At 25.6% G+C, this 27,713-nt stretch overlaps 1 protein-coding gene across 3 annotated transcripts; it reads right to left on the bottom strand.

Moving 5' to 3' along the window:
- Positions 1–867: 867 nt before the first annotated feature.
- LOC126906592 (E3 ubiquitin-protein ligase Topors-like) lies at positions 868–8,847 on the bottom strand. Of its 3 annotated transcripts, XM_050687246.1 has the most exons (10): positions 8,784–8,847; positions 8,573–8,649; positions 3,866–4,143; positions 3,694–3,806; positions 3,596–3,634; positions 3,149–3,297; positions 2,507–2,606; positions 1,995–2,325; positions 1,643–1,920; positions 868–1,260 (listed from the first exon to the last, which is right to left on the bottom strand). In XM_050687246.1, exons 3-10 carry the CDS (start codon positions 4,115–4,117, stop codon positions 888–890), a joined length of 1,635 nt encoding a protein of 544 aa, XP_050543203.1. In that variant the 5' UTR covers positions 4,118–4,143; positions 8,573–8,649; positions 8,784–8,847; the 3' UTR covers positions 868–887. The 3 variants fall into 3 exon arrangements, with proteins under 3 accessions (XP_050543203.1, XP_050543206.1, XP_050543205.1); XM_050687249.1 differs by lacking the exons at positions 8,573–8,649; positions 8,784–8,847 and adding an exon at positions 4,198–4,296; XM_050687248.1 differs by lacking the exons at positions 8,573–8,649; positions 8,784–8,847 and having other exon boundaries at positions 3,866–4,157.
- Positions 8,848–27,713: the final 18,866 nt, after the last annotated feature.

Here is a 27,713-nt window from a genome sequence, read left to right as displayed (position 1 = left end):
CAACTTGCATTCAACAATTGATCCTTTCAATATTCAGCATTATCATCAGCCGTTTTCATTTAGTAGATAAGTATAATGCTTGTTCATTTATCTTTCTAAAACTCACTTGTATAATTTATTATTTGTTTATATCATCGCCTTTGAANTGTATAATTTATTATTTGTTTATATCATCGCCTTTGAAGCATTAGTATTAAGTATCCTCCCCAATCCACATTGGTGTATATAAGATTTTATATTTATTATACAATACATTTAATTTTTATAATTATATCTTGTAAAATTCATTCAAAATTCAAACGTACAGTCCACTCATCTTATTCTTTATCCTCGACATAGCTAAAACTTACGACAGAACAAAACCACAAACGTTAACGAACCCGCGTGAATACCACCGGGCGCTGCGTTCATACAGTTGTTTTAGATTTTTTTTCTTTATAAAAAAAACAAACGAATANTTTTTTTCTTTATAAAAAAATCAAACGAATGTAAGGTGAATAATTAATAATGAAATATTTATATTCATTAGAGTGATACAAGAGTGTATATAATAAAAGAAATCAAATCTTTTAAAAATCATATGAAAAAGTTCTTATAAATAGATTTTTACATGTAATAATATGTTGTGATGTTATAAGCTGTTCGATTTTTGAACCCAATTGAACTCTTAGTGTTCACTGGGGTTCACTTTTTTTTATTAAAAAAATAGGAGAAATTAGATCTATAGGATAAATAATGTCAATACATTAGTTTGAATTTTATATACAGTTTAATCATAAGTTCAATACTTTAAATAAATATAATCATATACAATTTAAAATTAAGACAAATAACTATTAGTTTATAGTTAACTATAGTTTAAAAATTTACAATTGATTTTGATTGAGCTACAAATTATTTGATGGCTGAACAGAAATATGACCTCTAAAATTTGTATCATCCGAAGAAGATGATGAACCTGAATATGATCGACTTCTACTCCTAAAACGTACATCAGATGGAGTATCCATATTCTTCTTTTTCTTATTCTGTTTGCTCTTTTTTACCTTCTTTTTCCTTTTTCCATTCACTACATCATCTTTCACGCGCAATGCTTGTGGCTGATGAGTAATAGTTGCTTCATCATCAGATGATGAGGATTCTATTGTAATTCTTCTTCGTCTTGAACTAGATGAAGATCCAATTCGAGATAAGGGCACAGGACATCCAGCTGTATCAGCTAGTGGAGGTGAAAATAATCTCCTTCGTCTAAGATTATACCTAAAATTAAAGAATAAAAATTGATGTACTACAAATAATATAAAAACAATTTATTTGACTTGATTAAAAAAATGGTAAAAAATAATTCAACAGAAAAATGATTTAAGAATTGTTTAATTAATTAATTTGAATATTGTTTGTTAGAACAGGGAAACTGTATTATGACTTTTCATAAATAAAATGCCATAATATAATATACAGTGTTTTAGACCTAACTAACATTTTACCTTAAGATATATTTGAAGATTTGTCATTTAGATCTGAAACACCTGTATATGGTAAGACCTTACCATTGTCATAAGTTATAATGACAAAACATAAGAAAATCATCACCAAATCTAAATATTTTTCATATTAACTTTTATTAAAAAAAATTAGTTACCTATTAGTAGGACGATCTAAGGAATTACGTATTCCTGTAGAAGTAGATGGTTGATCTCTAATTGACAAATCATATGTATCAACAGGTCTGAATGGTTGACTAAGAATTTCAATATCTGAATCTTCACTAGTACTCCTGCTTACCACAGTGACTTCTTGTGCATATTGTATTCTAGTTGAATCTGAATCACTTTCAAAATTAACAATATTTGTACCGTTCAAAGATGGCTGTGTCGTAACATTAGTAGGTGGATTAACAGGAATTTGTAAGTCAATGGTCTAATAAAAAATAATTGTTATAAATACGATAAATTATGCTATATTCAAATATGTTTAAATGGATATTAACTTACATTTATACCATTTTGAAGTGATGGAAAACCTGGGCGACTATTATATCTTACATTACGATCATAACCAATCATATCATTTGGACTAGTAGCATAATTATGTAGCTCATGACAAAAATGATCAGTATATTCACCAAGAAATGGTCTTAAAACAGCAGTTGTAAATGATTCACGAATTTCATAATTTATAATTGTTTGCATAATTATATTTGTAATATAGTCTTCATCATTCGGATTATCAGATCTTAAACCTTCAGATCTTTCTATTTCTCTAATGGCCGAAATATCCCGGACAATAAAACCAACCAATCGATACATTTGAGCTGGATTATCTCTAAAAAAGAAAATAATAATGAGGATAGTAATTCATACATACTAATTACCAAAGTATAATTAATTTTACACATAATACTATTTCTTTGCGGTAATAATTATTAAAGAAAAATTAAAAGGATAGTATCAGATTTAATATTAATAATAAACAATACTTTTATTAATTATAACCTCTTGTGTACCTATAAAATGCTGAACTGCAATCTCTAAAGCGACCACTTAAATCAGGCAATGGTACAGCCCAAATATTGTCAGTATACACACGAACTCTCATAGTTTGACCTAAAAATCATATAATTATATNCTCTCATAGTTTGACCTAAAAATCAAATAATTATAGGTTAGAAGAGTTACATAATATTTAAGTAGATCTATATAGGATCTTTATTCACAATACAGTTGGTACCATAATAATAATTATGGTCTTATAACATTTTTAAAGTGCAAATATAGAAGAAAAGCTTATTTGGGGGCATGTAAGAATAGAGAATGTAGAGTAGTAGGAAAATTCACCCCTTTACTACTCTCACTATCATAATTTTATAGCAATGGTGAAAGTTNCACTACCATAATTTTATATCAATGGTGAAAGTTTAAACTCTAAGAACCACCTGTAAAAATGTTTTATTTAAATAACAAGAAAACAAAGATCAATAGATGTAGAATTTATAGACATAATTGAGAACAAATAAAAAATACTTTTAAATCAAAATTAATTTTTAAAACATCTTTTCAAAAGATATTTCATTCTAAAGTCTAATGCACATTGGAGTCACATAATTACCATGAGTTTGCCGCCGTATAAGATGACNTCACATAATTACCATGAGTTTGGCGACGTATAAGATGACCGTTAAAAACAGTAAAATTTGATTCCCCTGGAAATTGTCTTTGGTGATAATGAGAGTAACCACGATCTTGTTCACTTATTAGTCTTTCATTCCTTCTCACGAGATCCAACAATAAATTCATTCTGAAAAATCAAATTAAATTAAACATAGATTCCACAATTTTTATCATAATGGCAATATTGACTATTAAATTTTATTAGTATTTTTAAATATATAAAAAATAATTTATAATTATACGGAGTAAAATTTATAAAAATATGAAGCCGATGATATATTATTATTCTTAAACAACAAGTTTGTATGAAATCATAAAGAAAAAATGGGTCATAATAAAAATCATTATGCAGGTTTAAAATATTAAATATAGCAGTTTATATGAAAAACATTTTTATATTTCAATTAAAATCGTATTTAACGTACCTATTAACATCAGCAAAAGGACGTAAAAATATTCTTTGTCTAAAAAAATAGAAATTTAATGAAATAAAAAATTTAAAAATATGCCATAAATTACTTACGATGCATCTCTGCCTTGAATAGGTACCTCATAAGTTTCATGAATGCCTTGTTCTATGAATGTATGATTTATAAATTTGAAACCTTTTTTACATAATGGACAGGATGATTCAATCTAAAAGAATTAATAATTAACATAGTAATACTTAAATGTGGGTTATTTTAATAACTAACAGTTGACCATCGTTTTAAACATTCAAAACAAAACACATGCCAACATGAATCTGAGTAGCATTTATTGTTTAATTCTTCAAGACAAATAGAACAATGCGTTTCAGGTGTTTTTGGCCTTTCTAGTTGATCACTTAGGTTTTTACCAACTTTTTTTGTTACTGCTAATTCATCATCATCTGAGGTATCTGACAAATCCACAACTGAATCACCTGATGACTCTTTATAGGATTCAGTCTTGTTATTCAATGACATATTACAAATTGCAAAACTATATTAACCTGAAAATATGTTTATTTAAATGACAATGCATTATATTNCAAAACTATATTAACCTAAAAATATGTTTATTTAAGTGACAATGCATTATATAAAAAGAATGTTTTGGTAAATAATATCATAATAGTTATATTATTATTATTCATGAAAGATATAGTGTAATATTAGATATTTCTGACAACTGATATTTATCAAAATTTCAGAATAAAATAAAATTATAAAATGTGTTATTTATATAATTAAAAAGTAACCTTAATTTTATAGTACTTATCTTAAGTATTCATTCATAATAAATATATCATTTTACTTTCTAAATATTGACAATTATGGAACAACTGTCTTCGAGATTGTTTTCCAATTAAAAATATATTTTATATAATTATAGTCAATTATTAATTCATCAGCCAAACAAGTATAGCCTTATTTTAATAAAATAGAAAAGTATCGAGTTAATACAATTTGTTATAGAGTTCTTATAATAAAAATATTATACTTACATTTGATATAAATTCAGAAAAAGTAATAAACATTTAAAATAAAACAAAATATAGTACTTTGTTAATTTTTTTTCTTTAATCCCTCAAAAATATAATATGTTAAAAATATTTCAACAATAATTAATTTTAAACTTCAAATTTACTTACTAAAAAAAATAATTAATACATGTAATATACTGATTTCTTCTTAAAATATTTATTGATTCTAAAAACCTAGCAATAAAATGTATGTTTAAAACCTATTTGTTATTTATACAAAAATATAAATACTATCTGGTTAATTAAAAATGATTTAAAATATTTAAGAATCTGAACTTGAATCATTAAGTTGAAATTTATTGTGAAATTGTTATGAAAATTATAATAATTTTTTGGTAAACGATATTACTTAATAGGAAGTTTTTTAAATGACAATTTATTTCACTTTTTTGTGGATTATCAATAATATTCTTGTTATAATATACATAAATTATTATAATTTTTTAATTTAACTGTTTTTTCTTAAAACTGCCATAACTATTTGAAAAATAAACGAAACCAAATAATTTTCCTTGTAACCTTAGGTACATCCCTTTTATTTAATATAATTTTTTGGAAATTTGATCGTCTACCTGCCCACATAAGTAAAATCAGAAATAGCAATTTTTGCACAAAAATTTAACCTTTGAAAATAATTCAAGTAGTCCGAGTTTCAAACTAATGTTAAAATAAAGCTTATTTTATGTACTATAAGTTATACTTAAATTATTTCTTTTTAATAACCAACGTTTTTCAAGTTTTACTTAAATTATAAAATATTATTAAATAATTATAAAAATAAATACCATCTTGTAAAAAAAAAAAAACACATCATAGTAAAATTAATACCTTTTTAGCTTCGCAACGATGCTAATAGTATGATAGAATGTTTTAATTGCATTGTAAAATGAAAACACAACTTATAAGTTATGTTTATATAGTTAGGTTTTGTTGATACCATATATAAATGGTATAAATACACGATAAACACGATTCAGTATCTGCGTATGCTACGTGTGCTAATAAAACCATTAAATGTTAATAATATGGATTTAATTAATAAAAAAACTGTCATCCAGAAGAAGTATACGTAAAAAATTCCGTAAGATAAATTGATNCATTTGTCTGAAAAAGTAGATGGACATAAATGAAATTTAAATCGTGTAACATCATAGATTTTTCTAGATCTCATAAAACAGTTTTTTGTGACATACACTTTATCAGACATTCACAAAAAGGCATTTTTAGGATTTATAGCTGACACAACGCTATTAGTTTCACTTGAGCAATAATCAGCATTTTAGGTAAAAAAATCATATATTTTTATAGGGGCCAGTAAATCGTAAAACACAAAACTCCATGCCTAATTCTTTCCATTAGCATCGTAGGACAAAGATAATGAGACTGGTTCGGTTGGCGCCATAAAAATTTAAGTTACATTATATAATTATCGGTCACTCGCAAAAAATATGTAGATTTCACAAAAATTATAATGTTGCGACGCATATAACAAAAAAATCACTCGCTGCAGACAGACCTTAACACACATCGCCCATAATCGTTATAATATGACAAATTGCCAGACGTTTGACTCAGCGGTCCAATGGCGACGATTCAGATAGCTCTTATAGTAAGGATCAATTAAAATTTAAACCTTACTGGAAATTGTAAAGACAAACTTTTGTAGTATAATTATTAACACGTGTACTAAATATCACATATACAGGGTGTTCAGTAAGTCAAGAAACGGGTTTCTATTGTTCTCATTGTTACAAACAATGAGAACAATAGAAACCCGTTTCCTGACTTACTGAACACCCTGTATATGAATAAAGCCAAAAATCATCTAAGGAATGTTTCCCTTTTAGGGTAATAAAAATAACTATTTATCAACACATGTTTCAAACCAGTCCCCTACAATTCATTAACTACGCCCACGGCAGGGTTTCTATCACAATTAACCAATCACAAATAATTATCCAACATCTTAGGAATTTCAATAGAGATCGCTGGTTTACTTCATCCGGCGTATAAAAAGCCATTTTTTCTCGTAAAAACTTCTCTTTCTTTTTGACTTATATGAATTATTATTAAAACTTATTTTGGACTATATGTATCATCCTAAGTGGTGAACATTATCTTAAATGATTTATTAATATTTTACACAGGAACAAGTTTTTATTTATTTTATTATCACCTAATGTTCTCACGACAAATAGACATTATCTCTATTTTTATATAAAGGTTTTAAATATTATTATGCCCTTCATTTCCGGACAGCCTCAAATGTGCCGAAAAGAGTGAAGAAGCGTAATTTTATTTATACAANAAGAGTGAAGAAGCGTAATTTTATTTATACAGGCATAATAGCCTTATACATTATCGTATATTCATAATAAAGCTTATTGTGCCCTACATTTATGAACAGCCTTAAATGTGCCGAACTAAATGAAGAAGCATAATTTGTGATTAGAATTAACTAGTTTTAGTAGTAGTACTTTATGCCTGTGTACCCGTCAGCCTAAGGGACTATGCCAATTACCTTTCGGTAACGTGTAGGCAGTTGACGTAAAGGATAGTAAAAGGTGTATTGAAATAATATTTAAAATATATTAGCGAGGTAACTGTGTCCGCGCCAGCCAAGGCTTTACGCTGAGAAACGCTGGGCCACCACAGTCTTGTTAATTATATTTTGAATATAGATAGACATATTCTTATAATTATATTTTGGCTAGTTCAGAGAAAATTTTAAGAATATCGATATCGACTGTAGGGAATTCATCGAAAATATTATTAGTAAAAACATAGTATAATATAAAAGGAATTTAAAATAAAAGAAAGTGACAAAATTATAATAGACGCAGGTCCCATTGTAGAGAATCCCCTTTTTTAAGTCTTATATACACAGAGATACTAATTTATCGAAATAAACGCAAGACAGTATAAACGACTGTTAACACTGAAAGAAGAAATCACCATAAAACCAACTCAATCAATTACTAAAGGAAATAAAGATAAGTGCGAATATTTATTTGCATGTCTTACTTTTAAAAAATCACGTAATAAACAAAAATAGGAATAAATAAGGTAGGGATATTTTATTATTTAATAAATAAATAAAGTTCGACCCCTAGATACGACTCTATTCTTTCGTTCTTCCCCTTCCTTTATTTCGCTTTTTTTTTTGTTTATTACACTTTAAGTAATTTATCAAAAGTTACAAATCTATTTAAACAATTGTATTATATTCTGCCTGAATTAGACTAAAAATTTTCTCTAACTTATCTTTTAATTGCTCTAGATTTTTAGTTATTCTATGAAAATTGTATGGTTTTTCATTTTCTTGTTGTTTGGGAAATCCTTTTAATAATTCATTTATTAAATCTTGTGGTAGTATGTTATTATCCCAAAGATCGGAATCTGTATATGTATATTGAAAGTTATATTTATTCCATTCTCTGAATTCTATAAAATATAATCTGTATTTTTTTGCCACTCCTTTTAATTTAGCCAGTCTATCTGTTCCATCATACTTTGCATTTATCAATAGGTCCAAGTAGAAACTTGCATTATTCTTGTGATCCAATTTAATCATTATTTCATTTAATTTATTAGAAACTTCTAATAACTGTCCCCAATAAGATTTTGAATTACGTTGAATAATTAGAATTTCATAGGCATATACAGATAGCAAAATCATAAACTTTAAAGATCGATTTTTTTGAAAGAAAGGCTTGAATTTGTTTTAAGTTTTGAGTAAAATCTAGTATAGTGTAAAATAGTAAGTTCTTTGACAGTTTTGATGTTTAAATCTTCGTGTAGGTTATTATTTGTTACACACCACGGTGCTAATTTTATACGAGAAAGGTTGAAATCCAAATGCACGTAAATATCATATACATTTTAATATACTCACATTGATTTTAACTACTTTGAATTCAATATTCTCGTCTATATTTTGAATAAATTTCTCCAAAATTTTAATACTACCTTCTGTAAATAAAATGATTTCATAATGTATTAATTTTCTCAAAGATATAACTATGAATTTCTGTTTTGTTTTAATAATACAGTAAAATTTTTTAACAAGTATCATATGGATTTTATTCAACGTTATCTATACATACTGTTGTATGGAACAATTCTTTGTACTGTTTCGTGATTTAAAATTATCTTATTATTTTCAAACGTCTTAAAATATAAATAACAGTAATTATTGTAATGTATAAAATATCAATAATTAATTTATTACCTTAAATAACTTATATCCTATGTTAATATTTTTAGTTGATTTTTTTTTTAAATAATAGTTATACGTTAGGTCTATAGCTATATCTCAATAATTAATTTTTTTACATTTTATTAAAAATATTAATTATTTTTAAATTTTAAATAAAATGTAAAAAAAAAATCTAAGATAGCTATTTTGTAGAGTAGAATTTAAGAAAAATTTTAGTAAAAAAATATCTTATTAATATTCAGTAGTAAATATTCTGTAGCGTTTTGAAGTTTGTGAAAATTTGAATTTTCATGTACTATTTTACGGTATTAAACATTGAAATACGTATTGAGAAAAGGACAGAAGAAAACGCTATCTTTTCAATATACTTTTGAATGAGAGTGATAAGTAATAATTGCCTTATCTAATTTCTTATCATGGTATTTATGCCAAGTTTGTAATGTATACACACTATCATCATATGTATACACAGTAATCATGAAAAGATAGCGTTTTCTTCTGTCCTTTTCTCAATACGTTTGAAACGNCAAAAGCTTCATTAACTGCTAGTTCCTTATTAATATCCTGATTAAGATAAAGTATGTCGAATGAAAAAGGGATTATTAAAAAAAATAATTTCCCATAAAAAAAATATATTGATCAATACACTTTTCAATAAGTTATAGCATTATAATGTTAAAAATGTAAAAAATAAAATTGAGAATTTTCACACAATAATAGCATTTGGTAGCCATTTTCACCTTGAAGATAAAATAAAGTCCGAAATTTTTTTTTTCCATGATAAAGTATATTACATTAGCTTTAATTTAAGATATATATAAAAGTGTCAGACTTTCCGGAACACTTTCAAAATTTAAGTTGAAAAAGTCAATTTTTTGTGAAAAAGTTGTCATTTTGAATCCCCCCCTGTAGGCAGGTAAAAAGTCAGATTTATAAAAAAAATATACCAAATGATAGGTAAAGACATCATGCATCTACAAAAAAAAGAATTATATTGATCCATACATCTTTCGAGAAGTTATAGCATTATAAAGTTAAAAATATAAAAAAGAATTTTTTTACAAAAATCGTATTTTTTTTATTAAGTTTAATGTCTGTTTTCACCATGAAGATAAAATAAAGTCCGAAATTTTTTTTTACCATTATAAAGTATATTACATTAGCTTTAATTTAAGATATATATAAAAGTGTCAGACCTTCCGGAACACTTTCAAAAGTTACGTTGAAAAAGTTCTACTTTCTATATGCATTTTTATGTTTTGAATCCCCCCTGTATTTAGGGAAATGGTCCGATTTAAAAAAACAGTATGTCGAATGAAAGATCTATATAAATACTACTTCTCATAAAAAAATTGTAATGATTCATACATTTTTCAAAAAGTTATAGCATAATAAAGTTAAAAATGGAAAATTTTTTTACAAAAATTGTATTTTTTTTATTAAGTTTAATGTCTGTTTTCACCATGAAGATAAAATAAAGTCCGAAATTTTTTTTTACCATGATAAAGTATATTACATTAGCTTTAATTTAAGATATATATAAAAGTGTCAGACCTTCCGGAACACTTTCAAAAGTTAAATTGAAAAAGTTCTACTTTCTATATGCATTTTTATGTTTTGAATCCCCCCTATATTAAGGGACATGGTCCGATTTAAAAAAAAAGTATGTCGAATGAAAGATCTATATAAATACTACTTCTCATAAAAAAATTGTAATGATTCATACATTTTTCAAAAAGTTATAGCATAATAAAGTTAAAAATGGAAAATACAAAATCGAAAATTTTCACACAAAAATAGCATTCGGTAGCCATTTTCACCATGAAGATAAGATAAAGTCCGAATTTTTTTTTTTTCATGATAAAGCATATTACATTAGCTTTAATTTAAGATATATATAATAGTGTCAGACTTTCCGAAACACTTTCAAAAGTTAAGTTGCAAAAATTAATTTTTTTAAAAAAAGTTGTCATTTTAAATCCCCCCCCTATGGGCAGGTAAAGAGTCAGATATAAAAAAAAAATATACCAAATGATAGGTAATGGCATCATGCATCTATAAAAAAAAGAATTATATTGATCCATACATCTTTCGAGAAGTTATAGCATTATAAAGTTAAAAATATAAAAAAGAATTTTTTTACAAAAATCGTATTTTTTTTATTAAGTTTAATGTCTGTTTTCACCATGAAGATAAAATAAAGTCCGAAATTTTTTTTTACCATTATAAAGTATATTACATTAGCTTTAATTTAAGATATATATAAAAGTGTCAGACCTTCCGGAACACTTTCAAAAGTTACGTTGAAAAAGTTCTACTTTCTATATGCATTTTTATGTTTTGAATCCCCCCTGTATTTAGGGAAATGGTCCGATTTAAAAAAACAGTATGTCGAATGAAAGATCTATATAAATACTACTTCTCATAAAAAAATTGTAATGATTCATACATTTTTCAAAAAGTTATAGCATAATAAAGTTAAAAATGGAAAATACAAAATCGAAAATTTTCACACAAAAATAGCATTCGGTAGCCATTTTCACCATGAAGATAAGATAAAGTCCGAAATTTTTTTTTTTCATGATAAAGCATATTACATTAGCTTTAATTTAAGATATATATAAAAGTGTCAGACCTTCCGGAACATTTTCAAAATTTAAGTTAAAAAAATTAATTTTTTGTGAAAAAGTTGTCATTTTAAATCCCCCCTTGTGGGCAGGTTAAGGGTTAAATTTATGAAAAAAATATACCAAATGAAAGGTAATGATATTATGCATCTATATAAAAAAGAATTATATTGATATGTTTATTTTTGAAAAAGTTATGGCACTTTTAAGTAAAAAAAATTGAAAAAATTTCGAAAATTAGCGATTTTTAAATTTGTAATTTTTTTGGAGGTTTCCCCCTTTTACGGGGAACGAGGGAATTTTTTTCAATTTTTAAGGGTAATGTCTTCGACTAGATACGATTTGTGATCTTTTGACGTATCATTGAAAGAAATCGGTTTGGTGAGAGCTGAGAAAAAGTGGTAACAGACACAAAAAAAAAAAAAAAAACACATCTTAGTAAAACCAATACCTTCTCAGCTTCGCATCGAAGCTAAAAAAAATCAACTAAAAATATTATCTGGATCAAAAGTTATTTAAGTTGTCAGTGAGTGGTGGGTCACTCTGTATATCAATAGTATTACTGCAAATAATTAATTATTTTTTCAACAATTATCTTATTGAACACTATCAGGGATAGTACTAAATGCTTTGGCATACATTTTCACATAGGATATAATTCCTAATAGGACTCGAAATGTGTGAACCGGTGACACGGTGAGATGATCTATCGTGTGATGCATATAATGCTTGCCACAGCTATTTAGACTGAATTTTTCCATGGTATTCGCAAGACTAGTCACTGTGTGACCACTGTCAAAATTACTCACGTTCTTGCGATGCGTGAGTCAAGAGAGGAAAGCACTAGAGTATCCTATAAGGTCCACATTTAGGGTTGGTTACATAGTGAAGTAGATGTTAGAGTGTATAAATGGATGATCTTTCAATCGTTGAATGGGTTATGAGACATAAAATTGAAGCCAAATTTTTCAATATAGACACACTCATAACTTGGTTCGAAGGACTTGAGGTGCTCCTTTAAGCTAGCGTCGTAAATTGTTAAATATATTTTCATACGATTTGTAAATTGTAAAAATCAAATAATTACGTAATTATTTGCTTATTAAAAACAAAAATTGTTTTCAAACAATTCATTTTAAAACTTCAATGGGCAATAATTGAATCATACATGCAGATTTTGAGATTATATATACAATTTAATCAACTACACATTTAAAGTACACTCCTTCTAAGTTGATTTTGGCGGTCATTTTACAAAAATAAAAGCTGAACTTAAAATTTATTTTAATTTAAACAAACAAAATATTTTTTTGTTTTAAATCTATTACTATAAATTTTTTATGGCTGTTAGGAAATTTATATAGATTTAAAAAGTGCAGTTTTTTTAGCTTCGATGCGAAGCTGAGAAGGTATTAATTTTACTATGATGTGTTTTTTTATTTTTTTAGTTTTTTTTTTTTTTGTGTGTCTGTGAACGCTCAATCTCAGCTCTCGCTGGACCGATTTTGATGAACAATATGTCAAAAGATCACAAATCGTATCTAGTCGAAGACATTACCCTCAAAAATTGAAAAAAATTCCCTCGTTCCCCGTAAACGGGGGAAATCCCCCAAAAAATTACAAATTTAAAAATCGCTAATTTTCGATATTTTTTCAATTTTTTTTACTTAAAATTGCCATAACTTTTTTAAAAATGACCGAATCAATATAATTTTTTTTTTTATAGATACCTTAGATATTTACCTATCATTTTATATATTTTTGTGAACATTTGACCCTTTAACAGCCCAAAGGATGGGGTTTCAAAATGGTAACTTTTTTACAAAAAATTAACTTTTTCAACTTAACTTTTGAAAATGTTCCGGAAAGACTGACAATTTTATATATACCTTAAATTAAAGCTAATGTAATATACTTTAATTTGAAAAAAAAAAATTTGACCTCTGGACTTGTCTTCATGGTGAAAATGACTACCGTATGCAAAAATATGCTATTTTTGTGAAAAAATTCTTGATATTATATTTTACATTTTTTAACATTATGTTGCTATAACTTTTTAAAAAATGCATGAATCAACTTTATTCTTTAATGATAAATACTTTATATATACTTCTTTCATTCGACATACTTTTTTTTAAAATCGGACCATTTCCCTTTATACAGGGGGGGTGCAAACCTTTTAAAATGCGTATAGAAAGTAGAACTTTTTCAACTTAACTTTTGAAAATGTTCCGGAAAGACTGACACTTTTATATATATCTTAAATTAAAGCTTATGTAATATACTTTAATTTGAAAAAAAAAAATTTGACCTCTGGACTTGTCTTCGTGGTGAAAACGGACATCAAAGTTAAAGAAAAACGTACGATTTCCGTGAAAAAAATCTCGATTTTATATGTTATATTATTTAATTTATATTTTATATAACTTTTGGAAAAATGTATGGATCTATATTATTATTTTTTTATAATAAATATTGATATACCCCTTTCATCTGGCACGCTTTTTTTGTAAATCGGATCATACCCCTTTAACAAGGGGGGTCAAAACTTTAAACATGCGTATTGTTACTACGATATTTTCAATTTAATTTTTGAAAGTATTCCGGAAATACTGACACTTTTAAATATATCTTAAATTAAAGCTTATGTAATATACTTTAATGTGAAAAAAAAAAATTTGACCTCTGGATTTGTCTTCATGGTAAAAATGACTACCGTATGCAAAAATATGCTATTTTTGTGTTAAAATTCTGGGTTTTGTATTTTATTTTATTTTAAAATACCTGACAAGGGGAGTACAGATTTTCATAAATATTATATAAATTAAAATTGATATAGTATAGATAGTTAAACTTATTTAAATATGTTTGTTTCTTTTAAGTCGAGAAAAATAACTTTGAAATTTGAACTAGCTTAAATAGCCAATTTTTCAACCGCCGGAAGCAACGTACGGTTGCCGAGTTGGTAAAATTTATGTTTTACACGCTTGGGGTACGAGGTTCCAACCCGCATATGGCAATGAATTTTTTGCATTTTTTCTTAATTCTTTTTAAGTTAGTATAAATTTTAACTCGTTTGATTTTTATCACATTTAGATTCAATAACTTCAATAAAGATCAAGGATCCCATCACTTTAGTCGCCCCTTGCAAGAAGAAATTTCTTATTCGTATTAAAATTATTTTACTATATTTTAAGTTTTCGCTTCGATGCAAAGCCGAGAAGATATTTTTTTGTGACTATCATTTATTTTCTCTGCTCTAACTTGACCTACTTTTTTCAACAATACGTCAAATTACTACAATTCGTATCTAGTTGAAGATATTACTCTCAAAAATTGAAAAAAAAATTCTAATTTATCAATTAAACAGTTAGTTATTACATCGTCTCCATAAAGACAATTAAAATCATTAATTTCTAATGTTTTCAAAATATTTATTAACGAATGAAGTTTGATATGATAGGTTTCAACTACAAAATTAAATCATTTTACTTTGTAATTTAATAATTTTATTACTCTGTTTGTGTGTGCTACTATTAGACTATAATATTCAAATTTTTTTCTAACGTGTTGCTATATAAATCATTTCTAAAAAAAATGATTGTTTTTTCTCCTGAATTAACAATTGATTTTTACAAATATAATCAAATTTTATAATAAACTCAATTGAGTAAATCTTTTTAACAACTTTGTTTTGATTGGTACATTTAGTTAAAGTAAATCATTAAAATTAATTAAGTTCTCAATATTTCAATTATAGAATCTTTTCAACAAACAACAAAAGTTCCTAGGAAATTATTACTATTACTTCTATTTAAGTTATCTATTACCATAAAAATGCAAAAAAATATTGAGCTTTTCTGATAAATTTACAATAAATAGTAATTATAAAACTTTCTGACTGCATATTGATCTTAACGATACAATTTTTTTAATTGTCATAAAATTTTCTATTTAATTATGTCAATGTCAAACTTACCAATTGAGCTAAAAGTTATGGTAAAATAAATTTTTTTTTTTTTTTATAAACATTTACAACAATCAACTTTAAACGATTAACAAAATTGGTTAAATATGTCATTTTCCTTATTTTTAACTTATTAATAATCAAATTAATATTAAATATTATATCAAATCAGTATTAATTTAAAACAATTTTTTTTGTTCTTAATTATTTTTTTTTATATGTAAAAACTATTTTTTAATAATATTAAAACTTAGAAGTTATAGAAAAAGTCTAATTGCACATTTTAAAACATCGCGAAAAGTTGATTTAGAATAGTATATTTTTGTTTCTGATGGAAGTTCCTTGTAGTCCAGTGTATAAAACTTATAACTTTGTTAATTGTTATAACTTTATCAAAAATGACCAAATCAGTATATTTTTTTTTATTTAGATGCATGTCTTTATCTATCATTTGGTTTTTTTTATAAATCTAACCCTTTACCTGCCCACAAGAGGGATTCAAAATATTAACTTTTTTTTTTTTAGTTAAAGTAAATCATTAAAATTAATTCAGTTCTGGATATTTCAATAGTAGAATCTTTTTAAATATCAAAAATTACTTAGAAATGATTACTATGATTTCTATTTAAGTGTTCTATTACGATAAAAATGCAAAAAATAATGAGTTTTTCTGATAAATTTACAATAAATAATAATTATAAAACTTTCTGACTGCATATTAATCTTAAAAATAACATTGTTTTAATTCTCATAAAATTTTCTATTTAATGATTCATTCTAGTCAACGAAGGAGTAATTTTGCAGAATAGCAGAAAAAATTCCCAACAAACTTTTTTTTTTTTTGTTTTAATTAGGCAATTGGTGGATTATTCCAAAAGCAACATCAACTCTTATTTCTTTAATTATATCCTGATTAGTAGTTCTTTGATTTTAAAATATAATATATGAATAAATACTAATTATAATTATTAAATTTAGTATGAAATTGATATTCAATAATTTAATATTGTAATTTAAACGGAGAAATTATAAAAATAATAAAGAAGTTGTATTTTGCTTTATTTTTACGTGTATAAAAATTTAAAGGGCTTAATACAATAATTTTCAATAAAAACTGTTTGTTACTATAAATTAATGCACTGTACTTCAAGGAACTTTCATCAGAAACAAAAATATACTTTTTTAAATCAAAGTTTCGCGTTGTTTTCAAATCTGCAATTAGACTTTATCTATCAGTTCTTTATTTTTTTTATATTATTACTAATTACATATAAAAATAATTAAAAGAAAAAAAGAATTGTTTTCAATTTATTACTGATTTGATTTTTAATATGTTAAAAATGATCAATCCAAATTTTCATTTTTAACCTATTTTTTTGGTTCTTTAAAATTTATGAACAATTTTTGATAAAGATTTATGAAAGTTTATAGCAAAAAAAATTGAATATATTACCATAACTTTTAGCTCAATTACAAATTTAAAATTGACATCTAGGCCAGTCAACAAAGGAAAAATTTCTTAAAAAATTCCCAACCAAATTTTGTTTTATTAATAGTTGAATTAAAATATGTATAATGACATACTAATAGTCTTCATTGATTGAAATTGAGCTTTTTTTTACAGCCTCGCAAAAGTTCAAAAATATGAGCTTTTTTAATTTTCTCAAAAAATATTTAACTTACAAAAAAAAGTTTCGTACAAAAGTTGTTTAAAAGACAATTATAAACAAAAAAATTATCTTCTATTTTTTCATTTAAACAAACATTTTTCGAGTTACATTACATTTAATGTGAGTACTAAAATTTATATTCCATTTTTTTCATATTACGGTTGCTTTTTATAGATCATAGCTGGCCTCACAATTTCATACTGAATTTAAAAACTATAATTAGTTTTTATAATTAGTTAGTATTTATTCATATATTATATTTTAAAATCAAAGAACTGCTAATCAGGATATAATTAAAGAAATAAGAGTTGATGTTCCTTTTGGAATAATCCACCAATTTCTCTAAAGGAAACACTATCTACAGATTTGCATCGAAGCGTTTCTTATGATAGTGATTTTAATCACTGTCAGATATCATCTATACTTATCTCATCTATGCCACGTCTATACTGTGCCTCGACCCCACTGTGCTACCGTTTTTTTAGCATAACTTTATGCGAATGATATTTTTGTAACACAAAAACAATCATTCCTACTAAAACTTACCCATAATTTTTGCTTACACAGAAAACACCTTTCTATACAAAATATAAAAATCTTAAAAACCCAATTATGTGATTTATGAGTTTATGTTGTAAGCCATTTTTATACATAGTACTTATTTTTGTTCTGCTTTTACCATCCGAGAATTAAATTCAAACTGAATTATTAGAATTTTCGATATCATTTCAGAGATTTATAAATGAGGAAAAAATTGTTGCAGAAATTTATTTACATTATGTAAGTACCTTGATTATAATTGTTCTCAGTGAAAGAAGGTAGAGATCATTCTCTCCCGAAAAACCTAAATTTTACTTATTATAGGGACATTTTTATTTTATTGGGAGAGGGTGTTAATATTTTTTCTTATTTATAATTTTCTACTCGGAATAGTTTTGTGCTCACAGCTATCTATCACAATAATGTAATAAATAAAATATTCTAAATATTTATTATTCGTATTTTTAGTATAGAATTAAACGAATATCTTCATTTTATTAATTTTTTTGATAGCTTTTATAACAGAGAAAAATATGGAACACCAATAATGCTTGACATCGTATGTTACTTTTATTATAATTGCTGTATATTTAAACACATATTTTTTTTTACATATTTAAAGCATGTCGTTATAAAAAATTATTCATAGGTAATTATTTTATTATTAAATACTTAATTTATCAAAAATTGTATATAGTATTGAAAATTTTATTTTTGATTTCATTTAGTTCTATGCTTTAGTCAATTTATCAATCAAATGTATTGTGTTTAACTCTTATAATTTATAAGGGTATCACTTTATTTATTCATAATTTATGTTTCTATATTAAAATTGATACTCCATGGTGAATAGAGAAGTGCGGTCTAGAGATGAAAAATGAAAAACTACCAGCAATCATGAATCACCTCTAGCCATTACTTTAATTTGTTGGAAAAATAAAATTAACATCCTTATAAAATGTATAGGATTAACATGACAAATATTCTATGGTTGATTAATTGACTAAAACACGGAAATAAAAGTAATCACACTATAGAACATGTTCATATTATAAAAAGTATTGTAACATATACTTGACTTGGTTATCTTTCACATGGTCTTAGATTAAATGGAAATTACATATAAAAATTAAGATTTCAAATCTTAATTTAACAAAAATATTTGTGATTCGATGAATTGTGAATGTATTTTTTTAAAACAAAAATTACTGAAGAGAGTAGTAAAGATATCAGAATGTAAAACGCAAAAAGTTTTTCATGACATATTTTAAATAATCACTCACGGGAAATCGTCACCATTTATATAGCCTTAACCAATTTTTGTTTTAGAACTACTTAAAAACTTCTTTAGAAAACCAACAGAAACAAATATTTTAATTTTAAAATTTTTTCAATGCCAGAGTTTATTTAAAAAAAAAAGATTCAATTATGATTTTAAGTTTTCCATATCATAAAATATAAATATATTTTTTAATTACTGATATTTATTTTTTAAGACGTTTGATGAAGATTATATCGTATTATATTATAAGAACGAATCAGCATTATATAAATACTATTACGACGGTATGTATAGATCATGTGAATAAAATCCGTATGTTACCTGATAAATCATATTACTGTATTATCAAAACAACACAGAAATTCATTGTTATATCATTGAGAAAATTAACAAATTATGAAATAATTTTATTTACAGAAGATTGTATTAAAAGGCTTGAGAAATTTATTCGAGATATTGACAGAAATATTGCATTCAAAGTAGTTAAAATTTATGTGAGTTTATCAATAAGTTTATGATACTTTCATTCTTTGACTTTAAATTTCATCTTTCCACAAATAAAATTTAATTTTAAGTAAATGCAGAACTCATCACTAACTCCATATAAATGTAAATTTGACTGGATATAAATGAGTTTTTTTCCTTTGAAGAAATGTTTATNATAATATTAAAAGGTTGGAAAAATATTATAAATGTTTATAAAAGTCAACACCTAAAATAAAATAAATTAGAAATTATTGTCGCGTGTGTAGTTATGACAAATCCATTGGAAATATAATGTTCATCTTTATCAATAAGATAAAGCGGATATAACGTATCAAATACGTTGTTAATAGAAATTACAATAGATTTCATGTTATATTTAATAAGTTTTTAGTTTTGCAACATAGCTGATCATTAGGGTGTAAGGATGAGTAACTCCCTTCTTCTTCATTACGTTATAAGAGTAATAGACCTAATTAAAATGCAGTGTAGAAATAGTAGAACAAATTTTTGGGTGTCTATTCTTCTTGGAGTAATTAGTGACATAAGTAAAGTTTATAAAATTTCCGTTAAACATTTTCTATATATTTTTTTTTTTTTTGTATTACCTCTATGCAAAATCGTACCAAAACATTTTATAATAGTGATAAATAATATTATAAGGTTTCAATCTGTATCACAGTTCACTATACCGAATAGTGACAACTAAAAGGACAACCGCATTAGTGGAGATCTAGGTAAAACTGAGTTTTTTTTTTAAATATATTTTAGTTTTATTAAAGTAATAGTTGAAAAGTATTATAGTTTAATACGATTTGAGTTTCAATTTATAATACCTCAATACAATAGATAAATAATGTTTTTAATTACATTCATATATCATAGCTACACTAGTCTATCTATCCAACACTTAAGTTACTCTGACCCAACTAGTAGTAGGCGGCGAACAGAACTGATGACATTGTTCCTCAAATAAAAACTTGCAAAATCTAGTATGTTATTACATAATTTAATCTATCTAGTTAATTCGTAAAAAAAGCAAATTTTTAAAAACAAATTTTATTGGTCATATTTCCATTTACAACTGGAAGTATTAACTTATCTTTTGCTATCGTAAATATTTCATGATAGACCCTATAAAATATCTATTATTTTAATGTTAATAAATTACAGTTTGATATAAATTTTAAATACATTTTTCACAGAAAATTAATAATGATGATGTTACACCTTTAATAAATGATACTATTTATTATAAAGAAATATTACTTCAACTGGAAAATATTCAACATTTGTCATTATGGCATTATGTCAAAAATTATCTTATTATATTGAACTCTATTGAAAAACACTATACAACGCTTGAAGATTTAATTAATAATTCAACGACATACAAAAGAAGTCTTCAATCGTCTCTTAGAGAAGCAATAAAAATTATGTATCTTCGATCTATTAGATATGTGATTTTGCTATCTGCATATGCCTATGAAGCTCTATTTATTGAATATGATACAACATCATATTGGAAACAGTTATTAGAAGTTTCTAATAAAATAAGTTTAGCAATGCTTAAATTGGATCGCCATAACAGTTTAAGTTACGACTTGGATCGATTTAAAAACGAGTGCATGACGGAGAAAATAAAATGGCTCTATTTAAAGAAATGGTAAACATATATGTGAGTTCCCTCTTAACACCTGAAGAACAAGAAAAATATGGTTCTAAATATAAATATACAGTAGACGATCTTTGGAATAATCAATTATTACCACAAAGTTTACTAAATAAATTATTAAAAGGATTTCCCAATCAACAAGAAAATTAAGAGCCATACAATTTTCATAGAATACCAAAAAAACTAAGTAAAATAATGAAAAAGTTAAAGAAAATTTTTAGTTTAATTCATGCCGAATATAAAACAATTGTCTAAATAAATAGATTTGTAACTTTAGATAAAATCTTTGAATAGGGTATAATATTTATCCTACCTACTATAAATTTATCTCCTAAAAACCTTTATGATAATAATTATTTTTAAATCTTTTTAAATAATTTAAGCAGATTTATAAAAAAGTAGAAGATTCATACTACCTTTTGTCAGTAATTAAAAAAATAATTTGTTATCATATTTATATAAAATATACTATATTATACATACATGGTTTATTTTCAATATTATTTTGGAATAAAATAATTATTTTTAAAATGATTGTGCAACTTATCAATTTAAAATTAAAACAATAATTTACTATATAATTTATGTTTCATTATTTATGAAAAATTATAGTTAGATTTTTCTGAACTTTTATAAAAATAAATAATAAATACTAGATTTCGAACCAGACCTAGGATCCAACAAGCCTTACAATAGTTGCATGAGGCCATACGATTCATCCATTCGGGTAGATCACAGATTCCATTAGGATTAACGTCAGACATGATAAATTTTTTATACAAAAATCAAAGTCACAGAATGATTTATTCAAATTTTAAAGAATAAAAATGGATACTGTTGTCTCATATTGACTTCTATAAATTTATTATAAAATTAGTCATTTTTTTTATTAACAATTTTTTAATAAGAGCTTAGGATGGAGTTGGTGCTTGCTTGAAAGTTGATATCTATAAAGTTCCATCACTTACTCTTGTGTATATTTTAATAAACCATAATTATTTTATGTGTTAGGTCATTTTAGAATAATTACTCCAATAAAGTTCTCGAACAGAAGTATGGTTTCTGAAAAAAATTAATAAACTGGAATTTTTTAGTTTTATGAAAATCTGACCCTTTTCTGACCACAGAAAGAGATTCAAAATGTCAAATTTTCCAGAAAAATTAACTTTTGAATATGTTCTGGAAATATTGGCACTTTTATGTATATCTTAAATTACATCTTAATTCATACACTTTAATTTAAACAATAATGTTTTCCTGCTTCTATGTGCAAATGGCTACCGTAGTTAAAAAAATGTTATTATTTTTTTTTAATTCTCCATGTTATGTCTTATAGTTTTAATTTTATATCGCCACAATTTTTTGAAAAATGCATGAATCAATACAATTTTTTTTTCATATATACTTTATTACTCACTTGTCTTTGTGGTGAAAATGGACATTAATGTTAAAAGAAAAATGTACGATTTTCGTCTAAAAGTGTGCAAAATTCAAATTGATATAATAAATTGTTGTACAAAAACTTATTGAAAACTCTTTTTAAGAAATTAATGTATACTGCATAAACGTATTAAGTAATGCACGTCTGTTATATGTGCTGCCATTGAATCATATATTAATTTGGTAACGCTTCAATCCGATAACAGAAAATGGTAGACGAGCGTCTTGGCCGTCTCTCAGCACTACATCCGGACGTTACGTTTTTCGACTACATGTGCGATCGTTGTATGACACCGAGTTACGTCGGTTCTTGTTTGTGTGTCAGCGTTGTCGTCGCCATATTAACTCGTTTTCCTACATGGATATATGGAGCTTATGAGCACGAAGTTGTTAACAACGCTGATATGTCGCCCTTACATTTTGTGCGTTAGTGTTTATCGCCCTTGCGGTACGCTCATTTTGAATTGCTAATTATTCATACGTTTCAAGTACTGTTTGCGACAGTACGTTTTGCTTAGTTTATTCGTCATACATCGTCATCGTTGTAGATAAGCAGTTGTACATATTGTTTTGTTTTCATTTTTTAATTTTATTATTTTAACGCTGTTGTGACATTAATTTTAAGTGTCCCCTTATCCACATTGATAAATATATATCTAATACTTTTTTGTTTATGTTTTTAATGCAGTAAATTTTTTAATCATCATATCATATCATATAGTTATATCCTTTAATATTTAATAATAATTTGATATTTAGACGAATTCCGTGCATAGTTTCACCTAAAATGGCTGTTCGAAGAAAAACTTTAACCCGTTATTTCGAAAATTATAGCTATTATAAATTTACAGTGTAGGTGATTTGTGGGTTATGTCATGTAAGAACAATTATTATTATGTTCTAACCACTTATATTACACACGTTTTATTTCTATTTATTTAATTCGTAATACATATTAATTAGCATAGTAGGAGATGCTGATGTGACAATTCTACTCGTCTGTCGTCCGGATCTACTGACGTCGAACTAACAAAGGGCAGTTGTGTTTGAGTGGCCTTTATAGGCATAGTTTTCAATACTATTACTTTCGTCTTATTTATATTATTTGTAACTTAACTTGTTTCATTCAATGACCCGTCTATCACCAATTGTCATCATAGCCAACCNGACCCGTCTATCGCCAATTGTCATCATAGCCAACCAACTCCGTCTCACTTGGATATACCTACTAACCAACTGTTCTAGGATTCAGGTCAGACGTATTGTACATTACATATAACTTATACTTACTGAACATCTAAAATATAACTTTACTTTGTTGTTGACATAAAACAATAGTCTAATTTTATTTAATAATCTATCCCATGTAACTAAGGTACACGATTGCCTGTGTCTCCTTCAGGCAATTAAAACTCATTTAAGGAGATAGGGACTATATTTGGGCAGACGTCGGGTAGCTTCCGATTCTTGGTTTTGACCAAGATCCTCAACTATTGAACAGGCCCCTAACATATGGTGGAGGCGCCGGTCTTTGTATTTTAATCGAGTTCCGAGATAAACTTTTTATTTTTTTTTTTAAGGCACTCATATAGGAAGTCAATTCCCCTAAATTGTACACGAGTTACAGTTAGATTATTTAAGTAAAATTTTTTATTATTAATATTATAATTTTTTCTGAAATGTCAATTTCTGTTAGGGTGTACTAATAATTTCTATAATTTTAGTTTTGTTTATAAGTGTATGATTTATAAAAATATGCAACATTTTATCTATATAAATTTTGGAAACGGATATAGATAAATATCTTAAGTATTTCGATCGCGTAGCAAAAGCGAATATATTTATATTTACAGGATCATGCACTTAAAATATTTGAATTTATAGAATATCGATCGACAAATTTAACTTGGGAAGATGTTAAACTGTCATTAATTAATTTTGACTCTTACAATAATCTAAATTTAATAAAAAANGTCATTAATTAATTTTGACTCTTACAATAATCTAAATTTAATAATGATGAAAATCACGGATAGTGAATCGGCTAAAAATTGTTTAGTAAGAATAGTAGCAGAATGTCGTAGGTTTGAAGGTATCTTGTCGGAAAAAACATATCATAGAGTATTTTTTTAAGGGACAACCAGTTGAAATAATTAATACATTTAGATCATTAGATAATAGTAAAATAGATACATTAATAGAAAATATTTTAAGAATTGAAAGAAATAGAAATTTGATAATCGACGATAGCGATGGAGGCATTTTAAAATTGGAATTAGATTTAAAAAAACATAATGCTAAATTTAATGATTATGGAAATGTAAATTATGTAGTTAAACAAAGTTTAATGACATATCCAAACCATAATCAGCGTAAAGTAATGATTTATAGGACAAATGAATGTAGATTCAACAAACTAAGTAAAAATTTTTAGAAATAATGTAAATAAGAATTATAACAATAAAAATTATAGAGGAAATTTGTATAGGTTTAACAACACGAATAGGCACTTTTATCATAATAATCGTCGCGTTAACTACGGTTGTATACGAAAATCACCACATTATCTTCAAAATAATTCTAATTTAGAGAATACATCCTATCAGTTTGTTATAGTGAAAATAATTGGGAATTTATTGCAATTATAAACGCACTTAATAATGAAAAAAATGAAAAAGTAACTTCTGTTTTTGAAATATTAGAACTTTTAGAATTATCTGATATTTCTAATTATTGGTTTAGTGATAATGAATTAGCAGTTATTGCGAATCATTACAATCATGACACATATATTTTTAATGATACAGATAAAACTGGAATCATTTATGGTTTAGGTAATCGCCCACCTATAGTCTTATACAATGTAGATAAAAACACACACTGGATTCCAGGTACACAATCAAATAAACCATCAAGAGATATTCCTTTAAAAACAATAAATTTTACAGAATTTGAATCTATAGACAATTTAAAAGAATCTATTTTTAAACACATAAACAAAAAAGAATTCAATAATATTGCCAATGTTGTGGACAGTAATATCGACATTAAGAATCTAGTCATTATTAAAAATAATTTGTCAATAAAAACAAAAGAGTATGAAAATCTTAATGACACAATTTTAAACACTAATACACATACACATAAAAGTTAGCCAATCATTGTTGATATTGAAGGCAACACAATTAATATGTTATCTCATTTAATTAGTTCTGAACACAAATAAGTCTCTAAAATAATAACACCATGTAATAATTTACAGTTTAATGATATTGTTGAAATTAAAGCCAGCAGATGAAAAAAATGTAATTGAGAATTTTATTTTTCCAAATTTAAATAAATCTAATAGTTTAACACAGAAAGTAGAGTTAGACAAACAAATAGATACTTTTAATCTTATAGCACCAACATTAATTAATGTCAAAAAACGTTATTCAAATACTTTATTCATTTCAGACAAAAATTAAAATAAAAAAAATGAAAAAAATCATATGTTAATCCAAAGTCGAATAAATTTATTAAAGGTCATTGAAAATTTTCAACATTTTAACCTTATTCAAATCAATTGTAAGTTTTTACAGGTATATGTGAAACCATCAAATCATTTTAAATTAAATTCGACTTATTTTTATTACATTTGTAATACTATGAAAATAACTCAAAATTTTAAAACGATAAGTTTGCAAAATATTTTCAATAAAACGATTTTATTTTTATTAGGTAAACATATACTTTACAATTATAACTTAAATTCTTATATATCTTTTTATATCTACTTGTCATTACTGTTCTAAACCCTCGGACTCCACAACCCCGATAGAACCTCGTTGCTCCTGAATTGACCAAATCCCCAAATATCCAACTTTGGTCATATAAATCACCAAACACCTTTTTGCTTATATTTGTATTACTACATATTTCTGACAATTTTTCTCTTCAACCATCATCAGTATGTAACAGCGCGCACAATTCTAATCAATTAAAAGTGAATAAAATTGACCCACCTTTAATTAATGAAAAAGTCAATATTAATGATAGGATAATTAGTTATGAATTAAACAATCAATTCTTGAATTCAATTAAATTCTCCACTAAAAATGGTCAAAGTAAATAAAAAAGATATTATTTTAGTGGTTGATACAGGAGCGAGTACAAGCAATATAAATAAGAATTTTTTACCCAATGATTATATTATTTATCCACTTAATAATGTTACATTAACTACAGCTAACGGATCACATTTGTATGTGGTTGGTAAAACTACTTTAGAGGTAAAGTTAGAAAGACATATATTTTAGATAGCTTTTACCGTAGTCGATAATTTATCTTTAAATAGTGTATTAGGATATGATTTTTAAAAAAAATATATATAAAAATATATTGATACAATTTACATCCGAAATGCTAAAATTACTTTATTAAAAAACGATGAAAGAGTGAATATAAATTATGTTTACAATAACAATATCTTGACATTCAATACAAATATTGATCAACGAAAAAAATTGACAACTTAAAATCTATCAAACTCATGATATATATGTCATACATTTGTTTTCCACATTTACATCATACTGTGATTTCATATATTGAGCCATCTGTTCCAACTGTTGTAGAACTAATGGCTGAATTACAGTCATCTTTCGATGAATAGCCTGGAAGATACAACATTCCAAAACGCTGAGATTTAAAATGTCTGATGGGGTGAGTAACACTCGGCATTCATCTTGAGCTTGTGATTCAAAGACTAGCGTAGACGTCTCCTTAAAACGTAGTCTTTGAGAGTGTGACGTATTCAACCTTGAGTAAAATAATCCTTTGTCTTGACACCGGGTCGAGAATTAGGGACAGAATATTACCCATCATCATATAAATCCATTGTAGAAAATCTATCGTTATAAGTATGTAATAGGTTGGCGATAGTTAACGAATAGTTACGTTAAATCGATCTTTTGGATCCAATTCTACCTAAACGAATTTACGAGGATTGAAATTCAAAACGTAATCAGTGCAATCGATTAATTCACTGTGAGGTTCGGATTTAACAAACGTTTGTTTGTTATAGAATTTAGCGATTGTAGCGAGAGAACCAGCCATTCTTAAAGCATAAAAATATCGACTTAAGTTAGCACA

Source organism: Daktulosphaira vitifoliae, unplaced genomic scaffold, assembly GCF_025091365.1.
Source record: "Daktulosphaira vitifoliae isolate Bord-2020 unplaced genomic scaffold, ASM2509136v1 Scaffold_5, whole genome shotgun sequence".
Lineage (NCBI taxonomy): Eukaryota > Metazoa > Arthropoda > Insecta > Hemiptera > Phylloxeridae > Daktulosphaira > Daktulosphaira vitifoliae.
The sequence above is the reverse complement of the archived record's forward strand: the minus strand, read 5'-3'. Positions and strand labels throughout refer to the sequence as shown.

Excerpts from the sequence above, each read along its gene's own strand:
- LOC126906592 (XM_050687246.1), bottom strand. The coding sequence starts at position 4,117 with ATGTCATTGAATAACAAGACTGAATCCTATAAAGAGTCATCAGGTGAT. Across the intron at positions 3,635-3,693 it reads ATTCAAGGCAGAGATGCATC|ACAAAGAATATTTTTACGTC; the intron begins GTAAGTAATTTA and ends CTATTTTTTTAG. Across the intron at positions 2,607-3,148 it reads TATACGTCGCCAAACTCATG|GTCAAACTATGAGAGTTCGT; the intron begins GTAATTATGTGA and ends TATGATTTTTAG.